This window comes from Dipodomys spectabilis, unplaced genomic scaffold (genome assembly GCF_019054845.1).
Source record: "Dipodomys spectabilis isolate Male_0828 unplaced genomic scaffold, ASM1905484v1 ptg000095l, whole genome shotgun sequence".
Classification (NCBI taxonomy): Eukaryota; Metazoa; Chordata; class Mammalia; order Rodentia; family Heteromyidae; genus Dipodomys; species Dipodomys spectabilis.
In genome coordinates, this window is record NW_024870772.1 from 19,573,007 (window position 1) to 19,599,463 (window position 26,457).

Sequence of the window (26,457 nt, forward strand, 5' to 3'; positions counted from 1 at the left end):
CTTTAGGCTTTATGAGGTGAAGTTACCCTCTGGATGAACTCCTGTCCTTCCACAGCTCATCTACAGTTGAATTCATGTGCTACTCCTGGGTAGCCATGGAGCTGTGGGCAGACCGAGGTAAGCTTGTCCATCATAGGCTGGCTTTCAACTGCCCTCATAAATATCACTAGATTTGGCGGGAAGAAGCCTTGGGCTGTTCTTCAGGAGGGAGAGAAACAGCTGTTTCTCTAGGCCAAAAATATTTAAAGACTACCATCTCTGTGTGTGAGTGGGGTGTGGATGGGGGTCTGGGCAGGCAGGCCCACCCATTCTTCCTATAGCTGGTTGCCAAAGGTCTAACAGGACATAATCATCTAGAAACTTCCTAGTATTAGCATAAAAATTAATTGTACAAGGAGGTTCATTGTATTATCACCATACATGCATGTAAGATATACTTTGATCAAAGTTACCCTCTCTGTTGCTTTCATAATTCTCCTATGTTAACAGTTTTTTTACTATTCTATTTTTATAATAACATAATACACTTGATTAGATTCAGCTCCTATCATCCTCACTTCTACCCTCCGCGAGCTGGTTCCGCATCCTTAGAGTACCCCCTTTTAAAATAATTTAATGTTATTTTTAGGTTGTAGATTCTAGACTTGAGTAACAACACATAAGATTTGACTCTCTGGGATTGGTTTGTCTTGCTTAATGTCATCATCTCCAGTTCCATCTATTTTCCTGAAAATGACATAACTTCATTCCTTTCTATTGGCGAATAATGCTACAGTGTGTATGTGGACATTTTTCTTTATCCATTCACCAGTTTTGGAGCACCTAGGCTGATTATTATGAATACTTTATTATGAATACTGTTGAACTAAGCATGGTTGTGTAGATGTCGCTATTGTATATGTTGGCATACATTTCTTCAGGTATCTGGCTGCCAGTGGCATAGGAGTATCCTAAGGAGTTCTACTTTTAGTTTGTTGAGGAACCTCCACACATTTCAGTAGTGTCTGAACCAAATTACCTACACACCAACTTGCAGTATGAAGAGATTTTCTCCTTCATTCTTGTCAGCATGTGTTATGTTTCTTTGATATGTCAATATCCAGTTTTTCCCAACATCTTTTGTTGAAGAGGGTATATTTTCTGCAAAGTATGTTTTTCCTTCTTTATCAAAAAATCAAGCTGGGTTCTGTAATCCTAGCTACTCAGGAGGCTGAGATCTAAGGGTTGAGTTTCAAAGCTAACCTGGACAAGAAAGTCCATGAGACTTTTATCTCCAGTTAACCACCAAAAAATCTGGAAATGAAGCTGTGGATCAAGTGGTAGAGCATTAGCCTTGAGCAAAAAAAAAAAAAAAAAATCAAGTGGCTATAAGCTGTGACTTATTTCTGGGATGTTTATCTCATTGGCCTACATGTCTGCATTTGTGCCAGTACTATGCTGTTTTTGTTAAGATGGATTTGCAGTATAATTTGAAGCCAGGGGCTATCTTAACTCCAATGTTGCTATATTTGCTCAAGATCACTTGAGTTAATCTGAGTTCTTTATCTCTTTAGTTAAGTTTATCTGTAGATATTTTACTTTATAAGGCCATTTTTTCCAGATTACTTTTTCAGTATATTTACTGTATGTCAGAAAAGCTACTGAATTTTGTTTGATGAGTTTGTATCCTTCTACTTTGTCATAAGTGTCTATCGGATCTATGAATTTTCTTCTTTATGATGGTCTCTTTTTTATTGTGAGAATACTGTACAGAGGAGTTACAATTACATGGGCAAGATAACAAGTACATTTCTTATGAAGCATTGTTGCCTCCTCTTTGTTTACCCTTCCCATCCCTTCCCATACTACCCCCACATCCCCCCACCTGATCCTACCCTCCCTTACCAAAGTTGTAAAGTTTGTTTTTCGACATAAGTATCCCTAGTTAAACTATTTGATTTTGCCTTTCCCCTCCACAAGTTATACCAACATCAAATACAGTGAAAGCAGGGGATATACCGTGGGGAAGGAACATAGAAGCAACATAGAAATCATCTTATAAATATGTTAGAAACAATCACATGAAAGAAAAAAAACCATTTGAATACTTATCTTGGGGTTCATTCCCCTAACAACAACTTATCTGACTTTTTCTGCTTGACATATACTAGTTATTGCAAACAAGGGAAACCATGGGACCTATGTTTCTTTGGGCCTGGCTTACTTCACTTAATATAATTTTTTCCAAGTCTTTACATTTCCTAACAAATGGGGCAATGTCATTCTTTCTGATGGAGGCATAGAATTCCATTGTGTATATATACCACATTTTCTTGATCCATTCATCTACTGAGGGGCATCTGGATTGGTTCCATATCTTAGCTATGGTAAATAAGGCTGCAATAAACGTAGTTGTGCTGGTAGCTTTAGTATGGTCTTGTTTGTGATCATTTGGGTAAATGCTTAAAAGTGAGATTGCTGGATCATAGGGGAGCTCTATGTGGAGTCTTTTGAGGAACCTCCATACTACTTTCCAAAGTGGTTGAACAAGTTTACACTCCCACCAACAATGTAGTAAGGTTCCCTTCTGTCTACATCCCATCCAGCATCTGTTGTTATTAGAGTTCTTGATTATAGCCGTTCTAACTGGGGTGAGGTGGTATCTCAATGTTGTTTTGATTTGCATTTCTTTTCTGGCTAGAGAGGTTGAGCATTTCTTCATGTGTCTAATGGCCATTTTGATGGTGTCTTGAGAGTATAGGATCGTATACTCTTAAGTGTCTAGGGTCATACAGTTTACAGATAGGGAGCATTTGAATTATTCCTTTTTTATCTTTCTTTCTTTTTTTTTCTTGCCTTATTGCTCTAGCGAGAAATTCAAGGAGTATACGGAATGGAGAGAGCGAGAATGGAAAGAGCTGACACTTTTGTGTTGCTCCTGAATGTTTAGAAACTGGTTTCAGTTTTTTTCCCATTGAGTACAATATTGGCTACAAGTCCATCACATTAAGGCTTTGCTATGTTGTGATATTTTGCTTTTCTTCCTAGTTTTCATCATAAAGAGATGTTGGACTTTGTCAAAAGGCTTTCTCTGCATCTGTTGAGATAGTCATATAATTTTGTTCTGTACTCTGTTTATGTGCTTTATTATATATGATTTCTGTATGTTTAATAATCTAGCATCCTTGAAAGAAATGAACTGGGCTACAGTTTCTGATTTAATGTATTGTTGAATTCAGTTCACAAACATTTTATTAAAAAATTGCATATGTATTCATCAAGGAAATTGGTCTCTGGTTTTCTCTGTTTTGTTTTCTTCTAATCATCATCTGGTTTTGGTTGTCAAAGTCATACTGGCATCCTATAATGAATTAAGTAGAATTTTATTTCTTCCTTTTCTATTTTATGGAATAGTCTGAGTTGTATTCCTATTAAATTTACCTTAGTGTCCTGACAGAAATTGTCAGTGAATCCATGTGGTCCTGTATTCTTTGTTGAGAGACTACCACTACTTCAACCTCATTGCTCATTATAGATGTGCTTAAGTGGTTTAAGGTAGGTCATATGTTGCTAGAAATTTATCTATTTCTTCTAGATTTTCTAGTTCAATAGAAAGTAAGTTTATAAAGTATCACTAATGATATTAGTTTCATTGATTTTTTTCCCTGATATTCCATTTTTTTTTTTTTATAGTCCAGCAGTCTTTTATTTTTTAACATCTTTTAGGCCATGAATTCATAGGGAATAGGTTCCAATAGCTCAGGCTCCTTTCCGTTGGTTCTCACAAAATGTGCTTCTCTGGGTGGAGCAGGCTGGCGCTTCAGTTGAACCCAAGTTCCTTTCTCTTTGGCTTCTTTCTTTTTCTGGTCATTTTCTTTCACTCGTTTCAGGAAGCTATCTCAGCTCTTAGAGTGTTTAATATGCTCAATTCGCACATTAATCCTCTTGGCAAGGATCTTGCCCTTAACTTGCTTGTTCACAACAATGCCAACAGCATGTTGGGTAACATTATAGACTCTTCCAGTTTTGCCATGATAACATTTGTGGGGCATTCCTTTTTGAACAGTACCCATTCCCTTGATGTCTACAATATCACCCTTCTTGTAGATTCTCATGTACGTGGCCAAAGGAACAACTCCATGTTTCCGGAAGGGTCTAGAGAACATGGACCGAGTACCTCTCCTCTTTCCCTTTGTGTTCGTCATTTTGGCAAATTACTGGAAGATGGCGGTTCCGGCCAAAAGGCTTCCCCTGATATTCCATTTTTAATCTCTAATTTTATTAGTTTGACTCTGGTCTTTCTTTCTGTTGGTTTGACCCTCCAAATACCATTCATACTGAGGGAAAGTAGCTGAGTATTTCATAATTCCTACTGTGTGTGTTGGTGCTATATGTGGTTTGAGAGTAGGGATAGTTAAGGCCAGTTGTCCACTTCTGTGCCACTTTCACCTTAGAATCTTCCTTCTTTCTGTACTGGAAGGCACTATTGGATTCACAGAGCTCTATAGTCTGTAGCCAGTCCAGTTCTCACTTGGTGCATAGGCACCCTAGGTTGTGCCCCTGGGTACAGCACTTGCTTTACTGAAGACTAAAGCTATTCCTTGAATGCAGTGGATTATAGGGACAGCAAAAGAGACTTGAGTTCTACACTTGTAATAGAGAACTGAAGGACACTTGTGCTCTGCCTGCAGGCCTCAGATCCCATCCAGTAGTTCACTTTGTGAGAAGTGGGAGTCTGGGAGATATTGTGTGATCCCTGGGTCTTATGCTCAGAGCTCCTGGCCTCATTTCTAGAGAGACTCTTTTGGAAACACTTTCGTAAATTCTCACCACATTCTCATGAGATAGGGAATCATTTATAAACGTAGAAACTGAGGCGTGGAGACACCTTGGAGAGAGCAAGTGATCTTTGCAGGGTAACACAGGCATCAAGTCTGGAGTTAGGCTAGGTCTGCCCAATGTGGCTGGGATAGCTTGTTCTAACCATGGATGCCAACCCCTATGAAAGCAGAGCTGTGTGTTTAGGACCAGAAACAATGTTGGCCACACCTTTGAGCTTCTAGGTAAGTGCCAGTGAGTGGGAAGCACAGGGAAGCACCTGTGTGTAGATGGTCAGGGTTACTGCATTAAGAATACTATCACAATGCTAGCCTAGTGACAGGGAGAACCAGAAAAGTCATAATGCACCAGGGACCTACACACTTGCATGCTGATGCTCAAGCAACCCCACGTGAGCTGATCACCAAACAGAAGTGAAGATGGGGGGTGGGGACTAGCGTGGACTGAAATTTTGGGTTTGTTTTCCATGATGCTTTTTGACTTGTACCTAGAGCATGTTATAAAAAAAGCTGAATGTGCAACCCAATTAATAAATGGACTAAAGAGAAACTTAAAGAGAAACTTCTTAGAGGAAGAAGCAAGAATGGCTAATAGACACAAAAGAAATAGTCAATAACTCTGTCCATAAAAGGAACGCAAGTCAAAACAGCATTGAGATTCTACCTCATCTACTAGCCCATTTAGAATGGCTAGTATTAAGACAACTAACAACAACAGATGATGGTGGGGATGTGGCCAAAAGGGAATGCTAGTGCACTATTGGTGGAAATGTAAACTTGTTCAGTCACTCTGGAAAGCAGCATGGAGGTTTCTCAAAAGACTAAACATAGAGCTTCCCTATGATCCAGCAACTCCACTCCTGGGTATTTATCCAATAGAACACAAACAATGCCACACTAATGTGACCAGCACAACCATGTCCATTTCAACATTGTTTACTATAGTCAAGCTATGGAATCAGACTGGATGGCCCTATGTGGATGAATGGACCAAGAAAATGTGGTATATACACAATGGAATTCCATGCTTCCATCAGAAAGAATGAAATCATATCATTCATTAGCAAATGGAAAGAGTTGGAAAAAATTATATTGAATGAGGTAAGACAGACTAAGAGAAATATAGGTTGCATGGTTTCCCTCATTTGTGGTAATTAGAATATGCCTATCAATTTACAAGTAAACACACTGGATGGTTAAAAACAATACACTGAAATATGGTAAATTACACAGGTCTCAAGATAATCACATAGTGAGACCAAAGAAGGATATCATAGGAGAGGATCACAAATGCTCAATTGCTATGAGCATCTGACCATATAAAATGATCTTTTACCAAATGAACTCCAAGAAATGGAAACAAGAGATTTGTTGTTGCTGTTGCTGTTTTTGTTGTCTTTTCCTTTTATCTTGTTTGTTAGCTTGCCTTTGGAAGGGTAAGGGGGAGGGGAACACAGAAAAGGTGGGGCAATGGGTGAACAAATATAGCAGCGGTACTCACTACACATTATATGGTAAAATGAACCATACAACTGGGGGTGGGGATGGAAGGGAAAAACTGGGAGAGTTCAAGGGAAAGGGTGAGACATGGTCCAAAAAGAAAAGCACTCATTACCTGACTTATGCAACTTAACCCTTCTATACATGACTACCTGTACAATAATGAATTTTTTTTTCAAAAAGTAGACTGTGGCTTACATCAGGAGATAATAGCCAAGCTCCTGAGTCCTGTACCCAAGCCTAGGGTGAGTGTGTTATCTTCTCAGTTCATCAACAAGCAAACATACCTCCTCACTTAGCTAGATTAAAGAAATGAAGATGCAAAGGATCTTGAAATGATTATTATTAACTAATCAGTCACTTAACACCTTTGGGCCTATTTTATCACTTGTAAAACAGGGAAATGGAAAGAAAACCTAGAATGCTCTGAGAAACTTACTGTGAAGGTTAGCCCCTCACCTGTGCAGTATGTGGCAAAACAGATTAGGGTGACAAGTCTTTTGTGCAGGGGTAGTGTTAAGTGTTAAACAAATAACAGCCAACAAATAAGTAGTAAGCGAAAGTAAGATGTCTTTAATGTTGTTTGGAATGCTTTTCTGGTCTCAATTGATTAAGTACATATAATAACACACACAAAAAAAAACATTTTACAGGGCTGGGAAGGTGGCTCAGTGGTAGAGTGCTTGCCTTGCATGCATGAGGCCCTAGGTTCGATTCCTCAGCACCACATAAGCAGAAAAAGCCGGAAGTGGGGCTGAGGCTCAAGTGGTAGAGTGCTGGTCTACAGCTGAAGAGCTGGGGGACAGCACCCAGGCCCAGAGTTCAGGCCCCACAATTGGCATTAAAAAAAATTTCTTTTTACGGATGGTAATACTGAGAGATAAAGATGTTAAAGTTTTCTAAGGCCATGTAGCTAAAAACGAGTGAAACTTGGGTCTCAAATGTTCATGATGCTAAATTTAGATAGCAATAAGTCATATCTTTTGGCCTTGAGAAGGCCAGAAATGAATATAATAGAAACTAGTCTCTTCAGATGTAGTTAGCTACATTTCTATTGTGAATGTAAGATAACAGCCTGATTCTGCTGGAAAAATTGTAAATATTATGGACAGAGATGTCATAATCATGGATCAGACCACTTCAAAGAAATCCTTCCACAATATTCAGTTAATGAGGCTCTTAGCTCTATTCTGGAAAATTTCCTTAAAGGCATTCACATTGCATGTCAAGGAGAAAATGCCTTCTGATTAGTTTGGTGTTTTCAAGACCTTTGTATCCTAGCCTGAAAGAAGAACCTGTATGACATTTTACCTTGAGGATTTCCAAGTTTGTTCTTCATGTCCAACCTTAGTCATACTTCAGTTCTGTTTCCTTCTTTTCTTTATTGTCAGCTCTTGGCATCTTGCTTTCTCAATATCTTTTCATATATTCCTTCCAGAACATTCTTGTTTTTCACACTTCTTTTAGGAAGGAGGGAAGGCTACACGTATATCACCAAGGTGGTTGTATATTGTTAACACTACAAGGTGACTTTTAAGAAACTGCTTGATTTATTTTCTGTTCTGTTTATTCTAGCCCAAGCCTGCTTCCTCCTGGCTAGGCCTCTCAGCACATGTACACACTGTCGCAAGCAGATACGCATCAGTGTGTTATTGTCATGATCACTTCCGAATCCTGCCTCACCAGGCAAGCTGCACTGGATAAGGGGGCGGGGAGCTCTTGTTTGGGGATCTAAAAGGACACTAGTAGAGGTGTGTCAAGGCTGGGGAGCCTGGAAGCCAGGTTCAAATCCAGATTTCCTTCTACAGGATAAGCTAATATCTGGCCGTTAGTGTACATGTACATTTTGTTCAATCTCCATGCCTCTAGGCAAATCTATGGTGCCAGCATACACACACTTTACAATAAGTGGAAGCAGAGACAAAAAGTACAGATGTGTCATGAAGTGAGGGAGCAGGAAGGAAAGAAGAAAGCAAGGAGGAAGAAAAGGAAAAATTCAAAGGAGGAAAACATCTAGAAGAAAAATGATGGAGGAAGAAAAGAAGGGTGGAAAGAAGAATACAGGAAGAAATGCAGGAGGAAGGCAATGCATGCTGGATCATGCATCCAAGAAGGAAGCCAGTAGAATGAACTGGACTCCAGGATTTCATACCACTCATGTTGCCTCTAACAGACTGGACACATCTCTGACTCCTGCATATCTGCCTTGCCCATTTGGTAACTCTATTAGTTCACATCTGACTCTCAAGACTTCAGAACTGTGTTATTTTTCTCAACTAGACTACCAAGTTTGTTGAGAGGAGAGTTCTAGCTTAGATCATTTTCTTTCTCTTTTGTACATTACATACATTCATTAGTTATACAAGATGGGTTTCATCATGACATTTCTACATGTATGCAACATGTATCCTGAATTTTTTTCCAGACTCTGGCCTTTCTTGTCTGATTTCTAGGACAGGCCTGGGCACATGACAAGTTGTAAGTTACTCCAGGACTCACTGGGACCCTGGAAACCTTTTCAACTTCTCTCACAGTGGGTGAGCACATCCCTCTTGGTTCTTTAAGAATTCAAGTGAAGGGGGCTGGGAAAGTGGCTCAGTGGTAGAGCGCTTGCCTTGCATGGATGAGGCCCTGGGTTCGATTCCTCAGCACCACATAAGCAAAAAGAAAAAAAAAAAGAATTCAAGTGAAGAATGCTGTCACTTTGACGGTCACATGCCTTCTGGGGGTACCATGATACCTAAAATGCACATTCATTATAGTCAACTAAGCAGTCACACTAAAATACACATACTCAAGAGTTTTTTTTTTTTTTGGGGGGGGGGTAAGTTTTAAAAACACCAATGTAAATACACACCTTTTTCACCACTCAGCAAGGGCATGGGAAAGATTATGCTGTAAACTTAAGTTAGGACTTAAATCTTCCGGGATTCAAGACTGTTCTATTTTTGTGTTTCTAGAAAAGCAAATGACTGCTCCTCGGGTGGGAAGTGCACACATGTCCATGAGCATCCAAACTGGTCACACATAGTGGTGTCATGCAAGATTGGTGGGTCCTCTTACATCCCCCGACACTGGTGGTACATAGGAAGGGTTTCAAAATAAAATCTTCTGCTCTATTGGACTTATCAGAAGACTTATATAGAAGGACTCCAGGGTTACCTGGAGAATGAATCACAATTCCTTAAGAATGTATAAATTGGGGAAGAGCGAGGAAGCACTCTGTGAGACAGAAAGTATGCAATTGCTAATGCTCTGCTGCAGTGGTTCTTCAGTGCAGCTTATTCTTAGCAGGAGCATGGCCTTGCTGGGCCCACACATGGGATTCTATTTAGTATTGGAAGCCTTGGTCAAAATAGTGTGGTCTGTTTTGAAGAGTGTCCTGCTTGTATCCAAGCACGAGTTTTGACTCAGCAAGGCTTTAAGAAGTCATTGCTCTTGTCCTGTTTCTCTGAATGAATTGCAATTCTTTTTGACACATTTTTCTGAGAGGAGAGCTGGGTGGATGAGAATGGGTAATTGAGAAAAAAATAAAACTATGCAAATATCATCATCAGGAGCAGGAATAATATCTAACTGGAAAATGGCTCATTGTTGGGCTACATAGTTTTAGGGAGCCATGTGCAATTTACATGCTCAGCATAATTTAAATTAATTCCTGCCTCTCCTTCTATTCCTAATCATCCTCCAACTCATGTGTGGCCTTTGGGGAAAGGATAATAAAAGGAGCTATATTCTAAGACTTGTCTGCTTTTCTTGTTCTCATCTGTACCAGGGTAAGCAAAATCTAAAAGGTATCTGATAGCAATTGTGGTAACAAGGATGTTGTCAAATCTCTAGGAAAATAGGTTGTTTTAAGTAGAGTTTCCAAACTTTATGAGAGGCAGTCAACTTCCTGGGTTGTGGTGCTGGGCCAGATCTGTGTCACCTTAATGTAATATTAATCTCTGCTCTTGGTGGGGGATAAAGGACTGTGACCTGCAGTTCATTCTGATTAACCAGAAGCAGGTGGGCCAGGCTGCGATACCCAGACCCTCAGCATTCACAGGCTGCCAGAGGCTGTAGGATTATGAGTCTTTTGGCAGCTGATGTGAATACAAGGCCCTGGTGGATACTTATAGGACAGACCTCTCATTATTTTGTTTTCTACTTAATGCCCTGAGGAGATGGCATTCCAGTCTACAGTAATAATTTGTGCGGTAGATTAAAAAGTCTACATATCCTCTCACCCTCACTGGGATAGAAATGGTATGTGGGCTAATCCCTGGCATCCAGCAGGTTTACGTAGAGCTCTTTTTTTTTTTTTTTTTGATGAAGGAAGAAAAAAAAAAGCCTTAACAGCACTATGGGGTATTTCACCAAGAAGATAGCAGGGAGTAAGGGAAGAAATCAGGGGAGACTTTGTGTATTTCTGTTGTAAGGGATAAACTTCCTTCATGGTCTAAGAGGTGGAATTCCATCTCATGCAATCTCTTCTGGAAAGGCCTGCTATCTAATTGCCAGGGACTGGACATGTGAATTTTCTCTCTTCAGAGATTCACAAAGGAGAAAACACAAATCTCATCTGATCTGTGTCCTGGAGTAACAAAGAAGCTTTCATTTCATCTAAATAGACATGTTGTTTCTCAATCCCTCCCACTTCCCAGATGATTTCACACACACATACACACACACACACACACACACACACACACACACACACACACACACTGCACGCACAGATCACCAACTTATAGTGGAAGTGGAGAAGACCCTGCAATCCTTACACACACAGAATCCAGTGTATTCTGCAGCCATCTCAACTCATGAAAACAAGTGCCTCCTCAACAAGACTTTCCACTAGAGAATGCCAGAAGAGGGAGGAAAGACATGTCCCCAATGCAAAGGGAAGGATAATAACGATGATAGGAATCTCGTCTGGAGGGCTCATTCCATGCCAGCACTGTCCTATACCACTATTCCATCCCACAAAGAAAGCCGTGACAGTAAAGAAGAGTGAGACAGGTGAAGGGAAAAAATGCAAAAAAAACAGCAGCCACAAACCTCATCAAAGAAACCCGAGTTCAACACGACAAAGCAGCACATCCTTTATGTCAACATAAAGCATTTTCCGTTACCTTTCTATCTATTTGAGGGAAGGCCACAGAGAAACAATAATGTGACTCTGAACTTGAAGCATGTTATAACATCACTTCCCAAAGAATACCTGGGGTGTTATAGACTTGTGGCTGTGTGAAGATGGGAAGCTCCAGGGGTTGGAAACCCCTGCATAATCCAGTCTTTGAACCCCAGATATCCCACTACTCTTAAGGCAGCTCAGCAAGTAGCTGCCTTAAGAACCCAACTTGGTGCATTAGACAAACTGCCTCCAAACTCGCTGGGTACCCTGCACTGTAAGGAACAGGGTTTGCCACATGGAGGAGAGGGGGTACACTGCTCTTGGGGATTAGGGAGTTTGCCTTCTGAGACAAATTTGAAGGAATTAATTTAGTAAAGTAGTTGGCTGCAAAAGCAGCACAAAAAAGTCAGTAACCTATATACTTACAATGTATTTGCTAAGAAGCTGCATGTGGATTTGTGCCCCGCTGGCACTGACAGCTGGTGCCCACATGGTTCCCAGGCTCTTTTCCTGACAAGGCAAGGCAAGACAGACCACAAAGGTCCATCTGAGGTGGCCATGAACAACACCAGCTCTGGCTTGGCTGTTACCTCCACCTTGGACAGAGAAGGAAGGACAAAGCAGGTTTGGGGATATACCTAGATGGGCATTTCTGCTATAGAAGTTGGAGAGAAACATTCCAGTCACTACTCAGCCACCAGGCTCGCATAGCCAGATTCCAAGGTTCCCCCAACGAGTCGCTGCTCCCAGCAGAGGGACATCATGGTTTCTGCTGCCTCTCACCTGCATGCTTCCCTCTGCTGGCTGCTTCCACCCCTTTTCTGTTGTTGGGATTGGGTGTGAGACCCACTGACAGGGTGCCGCTGTTCATGCCACCACCTATTCCTGGGCAGCGCATGAGACTGCACCTCAGCTGAAGTGGCTAAGGATACTCCTGTCACCTCATGTGGCGAGGAACTGTCATTGTAGGTGCAGCCACCCAAGTCATTACCCCATATCACTGCTGACATACCTCACCTGCCTGAGCTGCTAAAGTGTTGCCAATGTTCTTTGGTCTACAGAGACTAGTGGGTCTTTCTGAATTCTCCATGGTACATGCTGTCCAAATTCTCTGATCACAACCAAAGAAGCTTCAGAGACACAATATTGTACAATGCACACACACATCATTAAAACCAACACAGCAAAACCAAGTGACAATCCTATGACACATCCTTAGGGGATAACTACTTGGGATGAAGGTCTCGCTGTAAAAGCAGTAGCAAGAGCTGGTCCAATAAATACACAAATTTTAATGTTGGAACTAAAGAAAGATGAAAAAAATAATATGCCACTTCTAAAAGACCGTAACTCTCTAACAACAAATTCCAAAAATCAAAAGGAACGAAACGCTTGACAACTAATTCAGATGACTCATTACTAAAAAGCCAAAGAGTTAAGAAATTAGGAAGATAATAGGCAAAAACCAACTTTCCAGAATTGATCTAGAGGAAATAAGAAAACAAGTAATGTGTATATTTTCAGGGGTGGGGAGAGAGGGTATAGAACTTGAGGGAAAAAGGGTAGAAAGTGAAGTGGTGGAGCTGGACATGGTTGAAAGTAAGATATACAACTCATGGGTGGAGACAGGAAGGAGGGATTGGAAGAGATTGAGGGAAGGGAAAACACTGTATGAAAGGAAATGTACTCATTACCTGATGTAAATAATAATGTAAATAATAAATTTAAAAAACAAATAATGGTGTAAAATCAGTAATAAAGAAGATGCTAGGACCAGATGGCTTCACAGCTGAATTTTACCAAACTTTTCAATCCATTCCAGAGATATGAAATGGAGAGAACTCTTCCAAACTCATTCCATGAGGTCACATTGCTGTGATGAAACTTAATAAGGGCATAATAACAAAAATGACAACAAAAAAGAAAACATGACTACTGATGCAAAAATTCTCAGCAATAATGCTAGCAAATTCAACAGCATCTCTAAAAGATCATCACCATGATCAATTTAGTCTCATGGCAGATATAGAAAGATGCCTACGGTCTTCTTTTGTTTAGAAATTATATATTTAAGAATGCAAATCGATGAATGTAATATATCAGATCAATGGAATAAGGTAAAAAATCATATGATCATATCAATAGATCACAAAGAGTATATGCTAAAATTCAGTATTCCTTCATGGCAGAAGACATGAACACATTAAGTATTATATCTCACATAATAAATACTAGCTAGCATCATATTGAGTGGGAGGAAAGCTAAAGTTTCCCCTAAGCTCAAGAACAAAATAGGGCTGCTTACTCTCACTGCTCTTTTTCCAGTATAGTACTAGCAGTTTTAGCTAAAGTAATTAAGCAAGAAAAAAAAGCAAAGTCAAATTATCCTTGCTTGTGGATGATACTATTCTATATATAGAATTCCTAAGCATAGAATATGTATAGACTCCATTAAGAGACAATTTGAATGAATAAATTTAGTAAAGTAGTAGGATGCAAAAGCAGCACACAAAAATCAATAACCTATAGACTTATGATACATTTTTTGCTAAGAAGAAATGAAAGCAGCTCACAATAGATTGAAAAGATAAAATACATCTTTTATGAATAAACAATCAGAGAAGTGAAAGATCTCTGCAATGAAAAGTACAAAACACTGATGAGAGGAAACTGAACATAAGAAGACCTGAAGACTTCTCATGCTTATAGATTCGAAGAATGAATATTATTATAATATCCACACAATCCAAAGTGATCTCTTGGAATTTCCATTGAAATATCCATGACATCTTTTGTATACCTAAGGGGAAAAATCCTAAAACTCAAGTGGAAGGACAAAAGACTTTCAATAACCAAAATGTTTTTGAGTAAAAAGAACAAAACTAGAAGCATCATAATATCAACTTTCAAGACAGAACCACAGTAACAGAAAACAACAGGTACTGGCATAAAAACAGACTCACAGACTAATAGAACAAAATAGAGATCCCAGAAATAAACCCATGCATGTATAGGCAACTGAATTTCAGAAAAGGTGCTAAAAACATATTAAATATTTCTCTTCATAAAATGGTGCAGGAAAAAGTGCAGACTGTGTACATGCCAACACTGTATAAGTCAACTGAAAATAGATCAATGATCTAAATATAAGACCTGACACTTCTTGAAGAAAGCACAAGGGAAATACTTTAAAACATTAGGATAATCAATGCTTTCCTGGACAGGACTACAAAGAAAGGAAACTTAAGCAAATATTAACAGGTGAGACTGCATCAAATCAAAGAGCTTCCTGCATAGCAAACACAACAGAGTTAATAGGAAGCCTGCCTAATGGGAGAAAATACTGGCCATCCACCTAACAAAGCATTAATATCCAGAATATATAAAGAGCTTAAAAAATCCCCAACTTAAAACACTAAATAATATACTTTAAAAATTGGCAGATGATCTGAATAGACACTTCTCAAAGAAGAATTCTAAGAATCCAAGAAATATTTTTTAAATGCTCAATATCCTTCACCATTAGAGAAATGGAAATCAAAACGACAATGAGATACTACTTTACCCAAGCTAGAATGATCATTATCAAAATGAACAAATCATGAAGACAACTAAAAGTAACAAATGCTGACAAGACTGTGGAATAAAAAGCACTCTTACATACTATTGGTGGGAATCAGGCACTATGAAAATCAGTATATGATTTCCTCAAAAAAACTAAAAACATTTACCTACCATTTGATCCTGATAATATACCACTCTTGGACAAATACCCAAAGGAATTAAAAAAACAATTACACTAGACTTAACCAATTTGCACAATTAGTATGTCAATAAAGAATTAAGAAATAATTTTGTAATCTTACTCCTTCTACCCTGTTTGGTCTATCATGTCTAAATCTGTATAACTAAACAATATTTTTAGTTTTTGATGATTGGATTGTTCCTCAAAGAAAAAAAGTATCAGGCCCACTGAAAAGTCAAACAGCAATCATGTATTGGTCATCTGGGTTGAATAACAGCACAATGTAGTAATTTAGTCCATGCTAACTGACGAGAATAACACATAAATGTCTATATAGATCTCAAAAGTGCATGTTGTAGATGTGGTCATACAAATCCCGTGTATTTTGTTTTGCCCCTTGGAGGAGCTTTTACTTCTTTCCACTTTCCCTTCAGCCACAAAGTCCCACAGGCCTTTCTGATTCATTATTGTTTTCAGACTTTACCCCTTTCTGGGCTCCATTCCTAACCCTCTCTGTGTAAGGAATCACTGTATACACAGTGGCTCTCAGTGGTCACTGTAACTCAGTAAGAATTGAGCTTTGTCTGGTTATTCCCTTTTAGCACACAATACTACAAAAGGCTAGAGATACAGCTATTTGCTGATGAGAGAGCTTAGGGGCACAGCTAACTTGGCAATCACTTCTTCTCACTTAGAGAATACTGTGGAAAACGCCATGGAAACTGTCCTTACATTTCATGTCATAATTTTATGTTCTCTGAAGTGGCTGTCCCTCTGTTGTGTGATATCTCTAACATGGAATCCTGTGACAATATGGCCTAAGGATCATATCACATTAGCCTTTTGATTCTGATTCCTTCCTTGTTTCTAGAACTTTCAGGCCAACAGGTAAATTGAAATTTCTTTATGTTGCTTTTCTTTCTACAAAGTAATGGTAAAAGGTTTGCCTAAGTCCTTGAACAGACACCTCTCAAAAAAAAAAAAAAAAGAATTGTTAAGTACCCAAGAAACATTTTAAAATGCTCAACACTCTTAACCATTAGAGAAATACAAATTAAAACTACAGTTAAAATGGTCATTATAAAAAAAAAATAACAAAGACAACTAAAAATGCTGGCAACAGTGTGGAATAAAAGGAACTATTGGTTCAATTTCTGTGAAAAGGGAAAAGGAAGGAAGAGGGAGGGAAGAGGAGGAGAATGAGAAGAAAGAAAAAAGAAGAAAACAGTGGGAGAGAAAGGCAGAGGAGGAAGTGGAAAGAGGGAGGAGAAAGGAGGAGGAAAAGGGAGGAGAAAAGAGAAGGAAGGGGAAAGAAGAAGAGGAGGAAGGAGGAGGGAGAAAGAGATGGAAGGAGAAACCAGAAAAGAGAGAAGGAATGAGAGGGAGAAAGGGGAGGCAGAGGGTAAAAGAGGAAGAAGAGGGAGAAGAAAGAGGAGGAGATGGCAGGAAGAGGAAGAGGAAAAAGGAAGAGTAGGAGGGGGTAGGAAAAAGGGGGAAGAGAAGAGTGAGGAAGGGGGAAGAGGAGGAAGAGGAAGAAATCAGAGGGGAGAGAAAAGAGGAGCAGGCGAAGACAAAAGCAATGGAGAAGGCAACTATGACCATCCCTCCCCCATCCTGTGGAAGCAGCATAATAACCCTCCCCAGGCTGTTCTACCCCAGTGCTGTTCACTCATGTCCACCTGCACGCAGCAAGCAATCTATGAAATTTTAGCACTGAAAATTACCTTGGAGTCCAGCTGCTGCATGTATGACCAAAGGTATTCGATATTGGCTCCAAAAGGATGGACATGAAGAAACGTTGATATGATGCCTGAATGAAAAAAGACAGCCATTGTAAATTGTATGCAAAGTCTCAGTTACATAATGCCATCTAATCTCAATGACTTTTGGAAGGCTGAGTTAGGGTCTTGCCATTTTTTTATCTTTTCCTACTTTTTTTCATTTCTGGGAACAGGACTTGAACCTGGGGTCTGATACTTTATCATTCAAAGATTGGTACTCTACACTTGAGCCAGGCCTCCAGCTCCTGGTCATGCTATTTTGAACATCACTGAGCGATCATTTAACAATAGCATGATCCAGAAACAGTAATAGTAACCTGGTATACAGAACACTTCCCCTCCTACAATGACAGTAGTTAGTAAAGGTAGACTTGGAGATAATATATAGATGAATAAAGGTATTTCTAAACAAAGACTCCTGGAAGCAGTTCAACTACCAATTTTATGCTTGATTTACCAATATAAAATTGTAGTTATTGAAAGGATAAAATTATCTTTTTCTTTCTCTCAGTGGACTGTGCTGAAAATGACTCAGACAGCTGTGCCAGAAATCACTGCCTTGAGTTTTCCTGGTAATTACAGCTGTGGCCTGTCCCCCGAGCTGCCATTGGAGGAAGTGTGTGTTCATCCTCTAATGTGCTCTGCCCTTCAATCATGGCTGCTGCTGAAAGGGAGCCAGCCTCTCTCCTCTTCTCTGCTGTGGTTGACAAGATCATTAATAAAGGCCTGTGAATGAATGCTTGGGTTGGAGTGTGATCAGGAATCAGAAGCGCTTTGCCTTGTGAGAGTCAACTGTCAACATTGTACTGACAAATGAACAGCTGGATACTGGTGTAAGGGCCAAGGTAAAAAGCATTATCTTCCCATCCTCCAGTGCTTCTAGATCCAAAATCAAAACAGAGAGGGAGTCAAGTTCACAGAATGTGTGTTGTTTTGTGTTAAGGAGGCTGGCTTGGGCAAATTTGAAAGTGCTCTTTTAAACAAGTTGCATTAAGTCTCATGTTCTGTGTATTGTGAGCAGTGAAACTAGAGAGCTGAAGGGCCAAAAGGGGAGATTCTCAGTGGTACAAAATGCAATCAGGGAGAAAAGCAGGCAATCCCATGGTTCTTGTAGCAGGTCATCTTGTGTTGGGAGGGGCCATGGGCTGATCCAAGGTAACATCTTTGTCCCTTGCTCTCCTTTGTGCTGCTTGGGATGTTCCGGGGTGGAACATTAAGTTTCTTAAACTTCAAGTTAAAAACAAAACAGAACAGGACAGAGAACTGAAGGGTTTAGACAAGCTCTCCATGACCTGTAAAGGGATGCTACAGGTTTACAGTAAAATGAAGAAGTTAAAAACAATTAATTATTGTTTCTCTATAAAAATTATAGTCTATTTTCAGACTTATCTTACCATTTCATTCTGAGCTTCATGAGCTTTCTTTGAATGTTCCTTTGCCTTCTTTGCTAAAATCTCTTTTTTGGGCATTTTATAGTACTTTTTTAAATTTATTTTTATTTTTTTATTGTGAAAATACCATACAGAGGGGTTACAATTACATGTGCAAGGTAATGAGTACATTTCTTATCAAGCATTGTTGCCTCCTCCTCTGTTTCCCCTTCCCATTCCTTCCCATCTCTCCCCCCTAACCTCCCCCCTTTCCCCCCCAGCCAAAGTTGTAAAGTTCATTTTTCGAACAACTTGTACATCTCATTGTTGCAATGGGTCCACCTGTATCCCTATTTAAATGATCTAAAATCTCCTTTTAGAAAGTAATGAGGATAGCAGAAAGAAATAATGGTGATGACATGTGTGTGTGTGTGTGTGTGTGTATGTGTGTGTATGTGTGTGTATGTGTGAGTGCGTGTGTTTGTACATATTTTGTACTTAAGATAGGGTATCCTTAACTTTTGATCCCTTGCTCTACCTTTCAAATAGCTGAGATTATAAGTAGGTACTGGCATGTCTGGCTAATTTTAATATCCTTAATGACATCCTGAGAAAATGCAGATTTTTTGCTCTATTTTGCTTTTGGCTAGGGGTCTGTTGCTGTTAGTGGAATTTTTTTTTTTTTTTTTTTTTGGAGAGGGATCAGATTCATTGTGAGCTTCCTAAGTAAATAATGGGTTTCTTTTTCCTAGGAATAGAAAAGCAATAGCTAATGAGAAATGTCACCAGGCATTCCCCTCCTCTCCTGCCAAGTGGAGATAACTTTATGGCCCACTGAGAGTGACCTGAAGGTAGAGCCATGGGCTGCGTCCAGCTGCTCTGCCTGCAGCAAGGCAGATTCAACTCCTGCTTGTTATCCATTTGGGGGACAAGCAGGAGGCGTGTCCATTTAAGAACCAGCTTCCCAGGCATGCAAAGTACAATTGGAAATAACTAGTTAAGAATAGAGAGAAGCAAATAATTATTAGTACTACTAGTCTTTTTGAAAGAACCTTAAAAAAAAAATCTACAAACGAGCTCTATTCAGCCAGTGACCAATCTTGTTAAGAAAGTTGTTAAGAAAGTTGTTATAAACAGGCTACAGTTTACTCTCAGTTCTGAATTAAGACCAAGGAAGCAGCATTAAAGCAAGCAAATGATACTAGATTTTGTTTCCTTTGTTATTCCCTTAAATATGTTGCTTTATTCACTCACTCAGCAGGAGGTACTAAGGGTCAGCATGTATAAGTCAGAGAAATTCCTTCTCTGGCACAACTTTTAGTCTAGAGAACCACCTAGATGATACATGAACAAATGAAAACTCAAGGAAATAGACTGAGATAATTATAAGCAGAATAAAGAGAACAAAACAAGTAACAGAAAAGACAGTGACCTTGAACTTGTGGTTCAAAAAGAAAGAGGATTTCATGATAGCTAAGAGAAGAAAGCATTTCCAGAAGATTCCTGTGGGAGTTCAGCCAGAAAAAAATGCAGCTGACTGATGGAAAAAGTGAGAAATTGTCAACAGAAAGTATTCAAGTCGGCAAGACAAGAACAGGTTCACTGTGAGAGGTGAACCAATGAAGTGGGCTTAAGATAAAGGGGCAGCAATGGAATAGAAATGCTGGGTACAGACTGCATTAGAGGTTATGCTATAAAGGAGAACATGGAAATAGTGCTGTTTTTAATTTTTATTGTACAGAGGAGTATCAGTTACGTAAGTAAAGTAATGAATACCTTCATTGTCAATCTTGGTATGCCTTCCCTCAATTTTCTCCTCCTTTCCTTCCCTCCCATGTCCCTTCTTCCAAGTTGTACAGATCATTTCCAACATATTGTCTTGTGTATATAGTTTTTGAGTTGTCCATCCTTTGTCTCACCACTCTGTTGTTTGAAATGGAGTGTTTGTTGAAATCAAGGGATCAAAATGGATTTTCTTCTTCCTCCTCTTCCTCTTTCTGTTTTCTTATCCTCCCTCTTTATCCTTTCATTCTCTTCCTTCTTCCCCTCCTCTTCTTACTCCTTACTCCTGTCCTTCTACTTCTTCTGTGTTTTTTTTTTTTTTTTTTTTTTGGTCAGTCGTGGGGCTTGAACTCTGGGCTTGGGAGCTATCCTTTAGCTCTTCAGCTCAAAGCAAGCGCTCTACCATTTAAGCCACAATGCCACTTCGGGTTTTCTAGTGGTTTATTGAAGATAAGAGTCTCACGGAGTTTCTTGCCCAGGCTGGCTTTGGACCATGATCCTCAGATCTCAGCCTTCTGAGTAGCTAGGATTATAGGCATGAACCACCAGTGCCAGCTTACTTCTTCTGTTTTTTAAAGACAGGTTCTTGCTATCTGAAGTTCATGATCTCCTACTTTAGCCTCTTGAGTGTATGGATTATAGGTATATACTACCATACCAGTTCACCTTCTAGTTTTTTTTAAAGGTACCAGATAACCAAGCTCATGCTTATAGGTTGATACATATGATAGTCTACTTACATACTAGATCACTGTCTAAATGGGGATGCCCCCTTAATAACAGTCTTCATATATCACAGAGTACTCAGTTAAAAAAGACCATCCAATTAAACTCTTAACTGGACAGTATGAGTCCTAGGTCCACAGTGGATGAATGATTTTCCCTAGGTTACTTGTCAGATACCTCAATACATTAATAATCAGAATAGCCACCTGCCGAGATTACTCAGGACCATCAGGATCCTGACTGATCATCAGCTATCAGGATGTCACAGGGCCAATCCATCATTTGCAAGCAATTCCTATTTTTAAAAGTATATTATTACTTCTTTTCAGCACATTATTCTTTTTATTTTTCAGATATGTTCTTGAACTTTTGCTGGGGCTTTTTGATAGCTGGAATTACAAGAATTACAAGTGTATGGCACCATGCACAACTTGTTTGTGTTACTGAGTCTCAGTCTGAGTCTCACTGACTGTGCCCAAGTTGGTCTTGAACCATATTTTTTTTGTTGTTAGTTGTGGGGCTTGAACTCTGGGCCTGGGCGCTGTCCCTGAACTCATCAGCTCAAGGCTAGTGCTCTAGCCCTTGAGCCATAATGCTACTTCCAGTTTTCTTGTGGTTAATTGGAGATAAGAGTCTCATGGACTTTCCTGCCCTGGCTGGCTTTGAACTGCAATCCTCAAATCTCAGCCTCCTGAGTAGCTAGGATTATAGATGTAAACCACTGGTGCTGGGCTGAACCTCGATTTTCTTATCAATACCTCAAGAAGCTGAGATTACAGGATGAGCCAATGATCTTGGCCAGTATCTGTGAACTTCTCTTTTTCCACCATCAGCTAACCCAGAGGTTGGTGTTGGTACTGGTATATGGAAGTTCTCAGAACATGATTCCAAAGTTCCTGCTTCAGTATTTATGCAGATGTTAGTTTGGGAATGAACAAAATCTAGGGTGTGGCCTAAGATTCTGTGGTATGAATAAATTGCCCAGGTGATTCTTTCTCACAATGAGAACTGATCATTCTTATGGTAGACTCTTGACTGATGTTTGCTGATTTATTGATATGGATATTTGTGCTTTGGAAACAAGATTTCAGTCAGTGACTCACTGCTTATGGTCAGTAGCTTTTAGAAAGGAGCACATTACTCTCCACATTCCTTTTCTCAAGTGCATCGTAAATGGGCTTCAGTTCTGTTCACTGCCAATACCAAATAGTCACTGCCTGACTTTTTGTGGAAGTTGTCTCTGCAACGTTGGTTCATTTGCCCCTACTACCCAGAAGTCAGGGGAACATTTCAGACATAGCCCCTGCACTGGTCTGGGATGGCATCGGTGATAGAAATGGTGGTGTGAGGGATTTGTGAAGAAACACCTTGATGGCCCACAGTATGGACGTCTTGATCTGTGGAGGAGTTGGGGCCTTGTGTGCAAAAGTTGGCCTGATCGTTAAAAATGTGCAGATGGTTCTCTGGGAACCATTGTTGTTGCTGCTGCTGCTGTTGTGTGTGTGTCCTGATCCTAGGGCTTGAATTCAGGACCTGGGTGCTGTCTCTGAGCTTTTTTGCTCAGGGACAGCTAGCTAGCACTGTATCATTTTGAGCCACAGCGCCACTTCTGGCATTTTAGCAATTAATTGGAGATAAGAGTCTTATAGGACTTTGCTGCCTGGGATTCTCAGATCTCAGTCTCCTGAATAGCTAAGAACCACAAGCACCAAGTTTTGAGGAGGTTTTGAAGAAAAGCTGCTGTGTCAAACAGTTCAAACCATTCAAATTGTTAGAAAGGTTTGGGCTTTAACTGGATTTGCAATGATGACTAGCATGATGAACTTGGCTTCTGGGATTGGAAATCTATTAGGTTAGTATATAAAAACCATGAGAAAATAGAGGGATACAGACCCACAGTTGGATTGTCAACATCCCCTCAGAGTACTGGCTTATTAATAAAAAGAAATTGATCTATTCTCCTTCATGATGACATCTAGTAGTTTCTTGCCAAACACAGTTACAAAGTTTTGGTCCCAAATCAAAAGTACTGACTCACTGTATCCCAAACAGCTTTAACATATGCCAAATCCAACATGTGGGCCATATGTGGAATGAGCTAGGAGGTCTGGCACAGACTCTGAGTGGTGTCAAGCTGGTTTAACATGTGGTGACCACAGAGGTATGAGACATAAAATGCTACTCTGCAGTACACCAGAAAAATCTAATTCTTATAAAGCCTAATCAGATGTCAATCTGTCTTCCTAAGACAAGCTTGATCACAAAATAAATAATCCAGAAGTCAACTAAAGTATTTTTAAGAGCCCATCTTCTTTAGTTGGATTGGAGCATAGAACACTTCACCCATTCATTGTCAAGAAAAAAGTTTGGAAAACTTAGGATCCAGATGTGCAAAGCTCCAAATGATTCATTAACAAAATTCCCCAGATCTTCTCCGATAAATTCCAATATGAAGCACTTGAAATAAAGTCTTCGGTCATGAGAATGGATAGAATATATGCCACAAGTAACTAGATTGGTTATTGTTTGTGTTTAACCTTAGGTTCTATACTCTTTTAAATTCTTTTGAAACAGCTTCTTTTTTCACTACTTGTATCTCCCAGGAAATTATAATTTGTGCCAGTGTGCATTGCTCATGTTAACATTAATGTTCCTAGAGAGTCAAGTCACCTAAATATATTGTATGTTACATATACTGAGATGTGCGAAACATTGACCAATTAAATCTGGTAGTTTTTCTGCAGTGTGGCTGATCTAGATTGGACCTGAACAGGTCTCCATGTCTTCTCTACAAGTTTAGTTATCATAAGGAAGATTCCAGAAAATTTGCAGAGTATTATTCTTAACTCTTCCAGATGCATCAGAAGGCCAAAGGACCCACTTTACCCACAAGAAATCCTTAGAAAAGGGCATATTTGGTACCAGGAATTTCCTTTGCTCTATCGGCTGGTCCAAAACAATTATGACTCCACCAGAATCTGTGTCGAGCTTACACAATCTGCCTGGGGTGGGTTTATAGCTCTACCCTTAAGGTAGGTATGTGGGGTAAATGGCCAAAGTCAGTTAGCAGAACGGCCCATTTCCTGGAAGGGTCCAAAGCCAGCCTGATCAGCAAAGTCCATGAGACTGTTATCCCCAATAAACTACTCAGAAGAATCTAGAAGTGGTGCTGTGGCTCAAGTGATAGAGCTTTGAGCAAAAGAAACTCAGGAAAAGAGCCCAGGCCTGGAGTTCAAGCCTTACGACTGGCAAAATAACAACAACAACAACAACAATAATAATCTTTAATAGTTATACAACAGCATTTCCATTTAACATGTCAGTTTTATGAGTATAATGTATCTTGATAAGTTCTCCCCATTTCTCCCAACTGTACCTGGTTTTGGACTTCACAAATACTAAGCTAGTACTCTACCACTTGAGTCAAGTCACCAGCCCTGGTTTATGCTGGCTGTTTTTGGAGATGAATTCTAGTACCCTTTTCTGCCTAGGATGGTCTCCAAATAAAGCCATACGGATTTTAGCCTCCTGAGTAGCTCGGCTTACAGTCTTAAGCCACCAGCACCCACAGTTTTATGCATACTTTTTACTGAAGATCCTGACTTACAAAAATATTTCTTTTTAATAGAATTGAGTAATGAATTGCATTTTGGTTTGATACTGAAGTTTGCAGCAGAGGCAGCCAGTTATAAATAGAACTTCCCCATATACTCCTATTAATGTACAGTGTTAAAGCATATTATTCTTTAAATGTGGTGGCCATCAGTATGGATATACATATGGAGATTTTTTTTTTAGATAATGTTATAAATGGGTTATATCTTTCAAGTAGATTATAAAATAAAAGCAGAAACAATTTCTAATGGAAAGAAAATAAAGACATGCCTACCCCATTTTTTTTATGCTGGGTTTGAACTCAGGGCCTATCGTTTAGCTTTTTTCCTCAAGGCTAGTGCTCTGCTCTACCACTTGAGCCACAGTTCCACTTCTGGATTTTTGGTGGTTAATTGGAGATAAGAGTTTCCTGCCAGGGCTGGCTTGATCCTCAGATCTCAGCCTCCTGGGTAGTGAGGATTATAGATATAAGCCACCAGTGTCTAGCTGTTCCCCCTTTCTTAAATAACTGTATTTTTTTTTTTTTGCCACTGAATGAATGGGAAACAGTTGTGTGCACTGGATGCAGTTGCCAATAGGAGAAAAAAAATCCAGTTATCAACTGCATATGGGCTTATTTTGGGTTCCTGGAACTGAGAGCACATCAGCATGTCTTCTGAGATTTGCACATGGCATGTTATTACAGCTGTATATCATCAGAGAGAGAGAAAAAATAATTGGTTTTCCTTGGAGTATCTCTAAGTTGATGTCATATTCAATAACCCTGTAGTTGAAAAATCTATATGTGATGGATGAAGTTTGGACTATCTTTTGAATTTAATTCATTCTGTGCCAGCTTCTGCAGGCCTTGGTGTACCTGTCAGTTTGAACTGAGAGCTTTTGCAGTAGTTAGAGAATGTAACCAGGTGCTACTTCTGCCAGATAACCAACTACAGGAGAACAACTTTTCACACATGTGTAGTGAACTCATTCATCACTGTTAACTATGCCAGGGAGGGGTTAGTCTGTATTTGAACCTTATGCTGGAGTCAGGGCCAAGCCATTGCTTTGAATCAAGGCTGTGCATTACTTTGTGAGAACAGTGGTATTCTTTCCTCCATGTTTGAGGGCTCCTGAGACATACAGGTTTCTGACCTGGGATCCCAGTCACATCTTCCCCAAGAACGTTTTCCTGACAGAGTAAATAATGCTTTGGGATCAACTGATGTTGACTTTCAAAGAGATATTTGGAACTTTGCCTCTCGTCCAGACAGAGCAAAACCAGCCTGGATGTATTTAGTGAGAAAACAGAGTGTTTCAGATTAAAAATAGTGCCCTTCTTTCTTCATTTTAGTAGCTGGCCATTTTTGTTTATCCTGGACCAGTGGGTGCACACATGGACACGAAACCCTAGATTAGTTGGCCAATACTATTCATTTGGCTTTTCCTGTTTTATCAGAATTATGTGTCTGGCCTTGGGCCTGACCTTAGGATATCTCTTCTGTTAGTGTAAAACTTCAATTGTGTGGAAACTGGCTTGGTTTAGAACTTTGGGATAAGCCAGGCCCAAAAAAACATAGGTCCCATGGTTTCCCTTATTTGCAATAACTAGTATATGTCTTGAGTCAAGCAGAAAAGGTCAGATAAGTTGATGTTAGGGAAATGAACCCTAAGATATGTATTCAAATGTTTTTTTTCTTTCATGCGATTGTTTCTAACACATTTATAAGATTATATCTTTGTTGCTTTGTATGTCTCTCCCCCACAATATAACCCCTGCTTTCCCTGTATTTGATGTTGGTATAATTTGTGGAGGGGAAGGGAAAAAACAAAATAAGGATACGGGTGGACCCATTGCAACAATGAGATGTACAAGTCGTTATGTCGAAAACGAACTTTATAACTTTGGGGGGGGGAGGAGTGGGTTGGGATGGGGGGGGGAAGATGGGAAGGGATGGGAAGGGGAAACAAAGAAGGAGGCTACAATGCTTGATAAGAAATGTACTCTTTATCTTGCCCATGT

At 39.6% G+C, this 26,457-nt stretch overlaps 1 protein-coding gene and 1 pseudogene across 1 annotated transcript in view; both read right to left on the reverse strand.

Moving 5' to 3' along the window:
• The window catches only part of Enox1 (ecto-NOX disulfide-thiol exchanger 1), a 540,384-nt gene that overhangs the window by 3,154 nt on the left and 510,773 nt on the right, over positions 1 to 26,457 (reverse strand). Inside the window, exon 18 of the mRNA XM_042685602.1 lies at positions 16,906 to 16,991. Within this exon, the coding sequence (XP_042541536.1) occupies positions 16,906 to 16,991 (86 nt within the window). The remainder of the gene's footprint in view (positions 1 to 16,905; positions 16,992 to 26,457) is intronic.
• On the reverse strand, positions 3,656 to 4,225 carry LOC122112709 (annotated as a pseudogene).